General features: G+C 44.2%; 1 protein-coding gene across 2 annotated transcripts in view; it reads right to left on the reverse strand.

Annotated features, from left to right (window-relative positions):
• LOC123161819 (F-box protein At5g67140) overlaps positions 1-2,986 on the reverse strand; it is a 5,227-nt gene extending 2,241 nt beyond the window's left edge. Inside the window, exons 1-4 of one of the 2 annotated variants that reach the window (XM_044579632.1) lie at positions 2,574-2,986; positions 2,281-2,427; positions 2,013-2,139; positions 1,456-1,554 (exon numbers count right to left, since the gene is read on the reverse strand). In XM_044579632.1, coding sequence (XP_044435567.1) covers positions 1,456-1,554; positions 2,013-2,139; positions 2,281-2,427; positions 2,574-2,974 — 774 coding nt within the window. In that variant the 5' untranslated portion in view covers positions 2,975-2,986. Of the gene's footprint in view, positions 1-1,455; positions 1,555-2,012; positions 2,149-2,280; positions 2,428-2,573 lie in introns of both variants that reach the window. The other variant, XM_044579631.1, reaches the window with a different exon arrangement.
• Between the last annotated feature and the right edge of the window lie 5,024 nt (positions 2,987-8,010).

An 8,010-nucleotide genomic window follows, 5' to 3' on the forward strand; every position in this document is an offset into this window, starting at 1 on the left:
ATGGCCTCAACACTTATCAACACTGAAATATAAATTAATTGATTTATTCAAAATAATTTTGAGCATTCACGAATGGTCAAATAAAATTATTTAAAATATAATTGCTTAGACATGTTTATACTAAACATTTTTATTTCATGGTAACTCTTATTAAATGTTTGTTATATATCTTTGATATCGTATCTTAATATTATTTTTGGTGTGGCTATTTGAATAAGAGGGCAACCATACTCTCTATGGTAATATACGTATTTTTCATATGATTATAGTTTTTATCCATTAAAATACATTTTTTAGCTAAATAAACTATATTCGTTGCAAAACATGTTTTTAATTTCAGAGGGATTGTTTGAGAAAATACTTTGTTATATTGATTTGTAACTTATCTAAGCAAACCTAAACTACCATATTACTTCATAAATTAATTTATGCATTCTTGTTTTATTCTTATAATGTGTTTATGTGTCCATATCTAGTGTGTTCATGTGTTCTCATCCAGAGTAATCATATATATCTACAAAATTCGGTAGATTGTTCTAGAGTGTAGAAAACAAACAAATAACTTCACAGATTTTTTTTCCAAGTGCAAGAATACCTAGTTTAGGTGTAACTAAATAAATATTTTTAAATTGTTTGAATTGCCAACAAGTAGTTTGTTTCTCGAATCCTCTCCATCACCATTTCTCATTGTTCGTGCTCGTCTTTGGTCAGATTTGCCATTCATTTTGTTCTTCAGATCTGGGACGGGTTGGGATGGGATACTTTTTTTACTTCTTTTTTGCAGGGATATTTTTTAATTAGTATCAGTATCATACCATTCATAACATGCATGAGTTTCCAGAATTTAAAGTTTGTTCATAATTGTTTTTCTAGAGAAAGAACCATTTTCAGGTATTTCTTTGAGGTTATTGATATTTTTTAAAAAGCTAGGCTCAAAGGAGTCCCATATCCATGTGGAGATTTTTTTGTGATAATTTACAAGGAAAATAAGTTCCCAAGTGAGCAATGGTCTCCAACCCTTTGTTGCCCAATGAAATTCTCAAATTGATTAACATAAAAAGCTAAATGAAGTCCACAAAGCAATTTTATTGTTACTCTGTACTCTCAACCTTAACTGCAAACCTCAACAAATTTTAAAATGAGTCGCTCAACTATGAAAACTAAAAGGTACCCAAGAGAGATCATGAGGCTATCTCCATCTAGAGTGGAGCTTGATTAAAGACAATTAGTTCATCTTCCATGATGAGTCCAACCAACCAACCTACTTGCATGACATGTACAATTAACTGTCCCTTTTTTATTCATGAACTGCATATACCACATAATATATCAAACTATAAAATAGCGTCCTTAATTAGGCCTTTTATTTGTAGAAAATTTATCAGGTGCAGCCGTCTACAGAACAGCTGTTCCAAAGGAAAGTAATAAAATTCAGAGAAGAGAAACAGTACATACCTTCAGATTTGGACAACTGTCTGCAACTGCATAGAGCGATTCATCAGTGATGAATGTTCCACCAATGTTCAGATGCTGCAAAGAACGAGCCCTTGAGACCTGCAGGGAATCAGGTTTGACAAATTCATATTGGTAAAATTGTCACAGCAAAGTACAGATTTCTTGTAGTTCAGATTAACTTGGCAATTTTTTTTGTTGGACTTTTTGGACATCAACAAGTGGATTCATGAAATTTTTTTATTTGTTTAAAAAAAATTGGGAACCATGCATCATACGATTCTTCAGGCCCACATAATAAATGGTTCTGATAAGCATATATTGTCCACTCATTGACCTGCACAATGAATTATTCTGAAAGCAACGTCGTAATAGTATGCCTGACGACATCCCGCGCGATGCGACCTTAGAATCCAGTATCCAAATCCACCTTCTACACTATGACAGCAATAGTCGGTGGTGGATATGATCGATGAACACACCATCAGTTTGACAATTTGGTGGGCATGTGTCACCAAAAGTTTGGTCGATGGAGGAAAACAGACGAGGAAATTGATTACCAGATGGACAACGCCCTTGTCAGTGATCCCCGCCAGCCCCCACAGCGAGACGGAGGTGAGGTTGCCGATGCACGCCGCCGAGGAGATGTCGAGCAGGCCCTGGTCCGTGATGTGGCACCCCCAGCAGCTTCGTGAACTCCAAGAACGGGCGGAGAGAGTTAGAAAGATATGATCGAGCTAATCGGGATGTGGAGCGTGAATAGAGTGTTTGATTGGGCATGATTGCTCAGGCGATCGATCGATCGATTGACCGATCGAACTCACATACATGTCGAGGTCGCGGAGGTTGACGGCGGCGCGGACGAGGCGCGCGGTGGATTCGTCGCCGGTGCGCTGCCCCGCGAGGCTCAGCCGCCGCCGCGTCGCCAGCGACCGGCCCACCGCGCGGCGCCACCGCCGGCTCACCGCCCCGGCCCTGAAGGACGACGACGACCACCAAATTCAAGATAGAGCCAGTCAATTCAATTTCAAGCTCGCGGTCGGTGGGCGGCAGGGCACCATCATCCATCCGAGCGATGTCCATGGAAATCAATCAAAGGCGGGCGCGTTCTCTGTTCTTACATGGAGAGGTCGTGGAAGGAGGGGAGGAGGGAGAGGACGTGCGCGAGGATGTCGGCCGGAAGCCGCTCCACGTGCGGCTCCTCCTCCGCCGGCGCCACCTCGCCGGTCCGGGCGTCGTCTCCCGCCATCTCCTGCGCGCTTGCTTGCTTCTGGAGCTCGCGCTCTCTGGCTCCCCGGTCGCGCGGAGGAAAGCAGGAGAGGATTATACTACTAGCGGCAGGCCGGCAGCATCGCGAAGGCTCACGTGAAGGTGATGCGGGCGGCGGGAGGGCGACGCGACGCGCGAGTGGACGACGCAGAGCGGGGAGCGGACGGGGCTTGGATTCTTGTTCCTGCACGGTTGGAGCAGGGGCGCCTTTGGATTGTGCGGACGGCGCTGCGCCGTGCAGCCGCCGTCCCATGCCCGCCACGTTTGAAAAAAGGTCAATAAATTGATGATAGGTCCCTAGACCCGTACAACTGTATTAGTTGGGAGATTAAGCTAGACTGATTATGAACTCGGCATTCCTAATATTTTCGGAAACGCTATAAATCTGACGTCAGATTTTTAGCCATGACAAATCAATTTCATTGGCGCGAGGGTGACAGATTTAGTTTACAAGCACGGCAAATGAACTGAGACGAATTTGCCATACTCGCTAGCTAATCCGCTCCGCTAAATATAGTCATGTCTACCACGTCCTTAAGATTTGTACTGTGGCGTATATCTGGTTTATCGGCTTCGATTTTTATAAGTATTTAGTAATATTAATTTCTGAAATAATATGCAATTTGAAGTTTTGAACATTACTCTCAACCCGCTCTGTTGAGAGTAAAATGTTCTAAACCACCGCAAATACAATCACTGAAGGATTCAGCACGGGTCATGGGTGCATAAATGTACGCCCAGAAAATTCTAGGGAAAAGAATCGTATGCATCCATGAAAGATACTCAAGTAGCCTATTAGGCAAAGAGCAACAGCCAAATAGACAGCTTCACTCCCCACAAATAATAACAATAATAATAATAATAATAATAATAATAATAACAACAACAACAACAACAGCAACAACGAGACAGCTCCACGGACGAGAGACACACGCAGCCACCAACCAGTCACTTCAGCACACACGAACTAGCCACCCAACCTAGCACGACTTGTTTCCTGGCTATTTTGATAGATTGCATGCACTTTAGGCCCTCTACGTTGTGGCCGGGCAGGCTAATTTTTTTTAAATAATACATTTTTTTATTAATTTGCACAAATATTACGTTAAAAAATTATTTTTCAAAAATAATACTCTGTCGGCCCGCAGCTGGCCGACTGGCTCTAGTCAGCCCGCAGCGAGCCGAGTGGGTGCAGTCGGCCACTAGCAGGCCGATAGCTGACCCGTGTGGCACGTGTCGGCCTCGGATTGGGCTGGCCACGTCGCGAGGGGGAGAGAGGGAGCTGTCGGTGCGGGCGCGCCCCTGTCAGCCTGCCGCGGGCCGATTGGCCTGCTGCTGGCCGACAGGGTGCGGCCCCACCTCGCGCGCGCTGGCCCGGCTCCCTGCGGCCTTATCCTCCCTGCTCCACGCCCAAGCTGCTGCTCTTCTTCTGTTCTTCTTCTTTCTTACTTTCTCCTCTCTCTGTAAAAAAATGGGACCAATTTCTACACCTAAATGAGCTAGTTTTTTGCGGTTTTGGCACCGTGAATGGATTCAACTTAGTTAGGGCAGCCAAAAGAGGTGTCGATCTACTGATGGGGTAGCTCGTGGTGGTTGTGGTGAGCATTTTGGTGGAGGTGGTGGTGCTGAAGTTGGGGCAGTGTGGTGGAGGTGAAGCTCATCGTTCGTCGTTCGTCATTGGAGGCGGAGCACCGGCAGTTTGTTGGCCGCCGTTTGTCGTTCTTCGTTCGCACGCTTCAAGGGTATATTTCAGCAAACATTTTATTTTTCGTAGGTGCTCTGGTAGTATTTGTTAATATGTTTCGATGTGAAATAAATGTGTGATTATTGTTATTTGCCCCGTAGTATACGTAAATATATTTAGATGTCAACTAATTATTTGTGTAAAAATGTGTAGTTGCTCCGGTGATATTCCGTACTATATGTGGATGTGAAGTATTTAGGAGTGTCAATATTTGGAGTAGCTCCGGTAAAATCCGTATTTATGAGCGTCAGTATTTGGAGTAGCTCCGGTAAAATCCGTAATATATTTGGAGTAGCTTCGGTAAAATCCGTAATATAGTTGTAGTTGTAGGCAGTCAAATATTAAAATCTGTAAATATTTGTAGTTGCTCCGTCAAATATTTGTAATATACTTGTAGGTGTGTGAATTGTATTAGTTGCTCCGTAAATATTCTGTAATATATATATAAACATGTCTAATATTTGTTAGTGAATTGTATTTCGTTGTTAAAAAAATAGGTGAGCCGAGATGTCTGATGTAGTGAAGTTCAGATTTTACTACGGTCCTGCTACTGTCCAAACAACTGAGATGGGAGCAGATCTGAGTGAATTTACTCACATAGAGGTGTCAATGAGCGCACCTCAAACATGGTCAGTCAGTCAGTCAGTTGAAAGAATGGATTGCGGCAAGTTTAGGTCTTGATACTGAAACACACACAGTTGGTGTTCATGCATTATGGACATGGTCAAGTACAATAATTTACTTTTATTTGAGGCCGATAGAGCAAGACTCCGATTGGGTGCGGTGGTTACAAGGTTGTGAATGAAGGGGATGCAATCCTATTGCTTTAGTGCTTCCCGTCGTGAAGGAGGTCACTGTACATGAAGGCGAGGGTGGCTACGATCCTGGTCATAGCAGTGTAGGGAGGCAGTTATCTATGTCAAATGCTGGAGATGATGGTTACGAACAAGAACAGAGCAGTCAGGTAGAAGGAGGAAATGCTTATGGTTACGAACAAGGACAGAGCAGTCAGGTAGAAGGAGGAAATGCCGATGGTGATTACAATGGCGAGGTGGACGCTGACGAGGTAGATGGGCACATGCAGGACCAGATGGAAGAAGAAGACACCGATGTTGAAAGGGGTCATGCCGATGATTCTGACGAGTCAGATGAAGAAGAAAATGCAGAGGAGGTCTCGAATCCTGCATGGTGGAATCATGACTTCTCATCTGCAATGACCGTGAATGATGGACATGATTCAGCATGGCAATATCATCAGAACAATATTGCAATGGGTGCTATGTGTCCGAACAAGCAAGCCTTGAAGGATGCAATAATTAATTGGGCAATGTCCACGCAACGGGTTTTCACAGCTCAGGTGTCTAGTCAAAAATTCCTGACAATGGTATGCAAGAACGCAGATTGTCCCGCTAGGGTGCACGGCTTTCTCCCTAAGTATGGCACAAGTTGGGTGATAAGTGACTTAGTTAATCACACTTGTCTTATTCCCTGCATCCCTCAAGATCATGCCAACCTTTCATCCACGCTTATTGCTCGGTTGTTTTACAATGAGATAGTGCAGGGCAAAGCTATGGAAGTGAAAGTAGTCCAGACAAAAGTCTTCGCCAGGTTGAAGTACAGAATTTCTTATGGAAAGGCTTGGAGGGCTAAGCATGCGGCGCTTGAGAGGAGATTTGGTTCTTATTTTGATGCATATGACTCTGTTGTCCAGCTCCTCCACACTCTACAGCAGCGGAATCCAGGCACCTATATATATATCCAAGACATGTTCATGCCAGAGTTTCCAACTATGAGGGTGCTGCATCGTCTCTTCTTCTCTTTTGGTGTATGCATCGAAGCTTTCAGGCATTGCCGACCGGTGATATGTGTTGACGGTACTTTTCTCACAGGCAAGTACAAGGGTCAGATCCTGACAGCCATAGGTCAAGACGGCCAAAATCAAGTCATCCCACTCGCATTTGCTTTTGTTGAGAGTGAGAACATTGAAAGTTGGACATGGTTCTTCAGGCAGTTGAAAATATCAGTTGTGAAGGAGAAGCCCAATGTGTGCATCCTTCATGACAGGCATACAGGTATACTCAGTGCCATAAGGACACCGACAAACCCAAGCCCTGAGGAACAAGTTCCATGGCAGGACTTGCAGAGCCGTTGGTGCATGCGCCATCTGGGGGCTAATTTCTTCTCGCAGTTCGGAAATAAGAACCTGATGAATCTGTTCAAAAAACTCTGCAAGCAGAACCAGTTATGGAAGTACAATTTGATACGCGACAGACTTAATGTGTGCACGCAGAGACACGTGAGGGACAGGAAAGCTGCAAGAGATGCAGCGGTGAGGGCACATGTTGAAGCAGTAGCTACACAGTTGGCAACAGGAACAACGGCCGTGGAGGAGGAGCCTGTTGGGCTATGTGACTTGCCAGGCTTTGACCCACCTGGTACTAGGAGAAGGCTTGGGAGGTCGATTAAAACCTTCGAGCAGTGGATAGAGCATGAGCCTCTGGAGAGGTGGTCTTTGCTACATGACACACATGGAGCAAGGTACGGTGTCATGACAACGAACCTCGCGGAAACATACAATTTTTTCCTCAGAGGAAACCGAGCATTGCCACTTACAGACATCGTTGAGGGTATTTTCTATGGCACCGTCAAGTATTTCAGAGATAGACGTCAAAAAGCAGAGCAGCATATCTTCAACAACCTGAATACACGGTATTGTGAAAGAGTCACAAAGTACATGGACAACAAGATGCAAAAAGCTAGGTCACACAGTGTAGTCGCCATCGGTAATCAAGAAAGAAGGTTTGAGGTCCGCTTAGCCAACAACAAATTTGGATGTGCAAATGAGTTGAGGATGCATGAGGTGAAAATTGGTAATGAAGCCTGGCCAACGTGTGAGTGCACATGCAACAAACCGAAATTGCTTCACCTACCTTGCTCACATGTACTTGCTGCTTGCGGGCAGCTTGGAATGGACGCAATATCGTTTGTGTCTCCATTTTTTCTGAAAGAGTCTTTCCTCAATACCTGGACCGGTGAGCTGATGGGTTTTCGATCAATGGGTAATTTCAACACCGTCAACCCCGCTGAAAGGCGTTACATTCCAAACCCAGAGCATATGCGTACAAGTAGAGGCAGACGACAGTGTCAGCGCATCCGGAATGATATGGATGAATCTGAAGCAGGAGGTTCGACTAGGCAATGCATTCTATGCAATGAATTTGGTCATAGGGACACTAATTGTCCCACATTCGTCACTGGGCGTGGACGAGGCAACCGGGGACGAAGAGGAGGTAGAGGAAACAGAGGAGTAAGAGGGAGAGGAATAACCTAAGATAGCAGTACTATGTTCTGAATTTTTATTAAGTGTGGCACTATGTTCTGAATTTGTATTATGTGACACTATGTTCTGAATTTGTATTAAGTGTGGCACTATGTTCTGAATTTGTATTAAGTGTGACACTATGTTCTGAATTTGTATTAAGTGTGGCACTATGTTTTGAATTTGTATTAAGTGTGACATTATGATCTGAATTTGTATTAAGTGT

The sequence above is a fragment of the Triticum aestivum genome, chromosome 7B (genome assembly GCF_018294505.1).
Source record: "Triticum aestivum cultivar Chinese Spring chromosome 7B, IWGSC CS RefSeq v2.1, whole genome shotgun sequence".
Classification (NCBI taxonomy): domain Eukaryota; kingdom Viridiplantae; phylum Streptophyta; class Magnoliopsida; order Poales; family Poaceae; genus Triticum; species Triticum aestivum.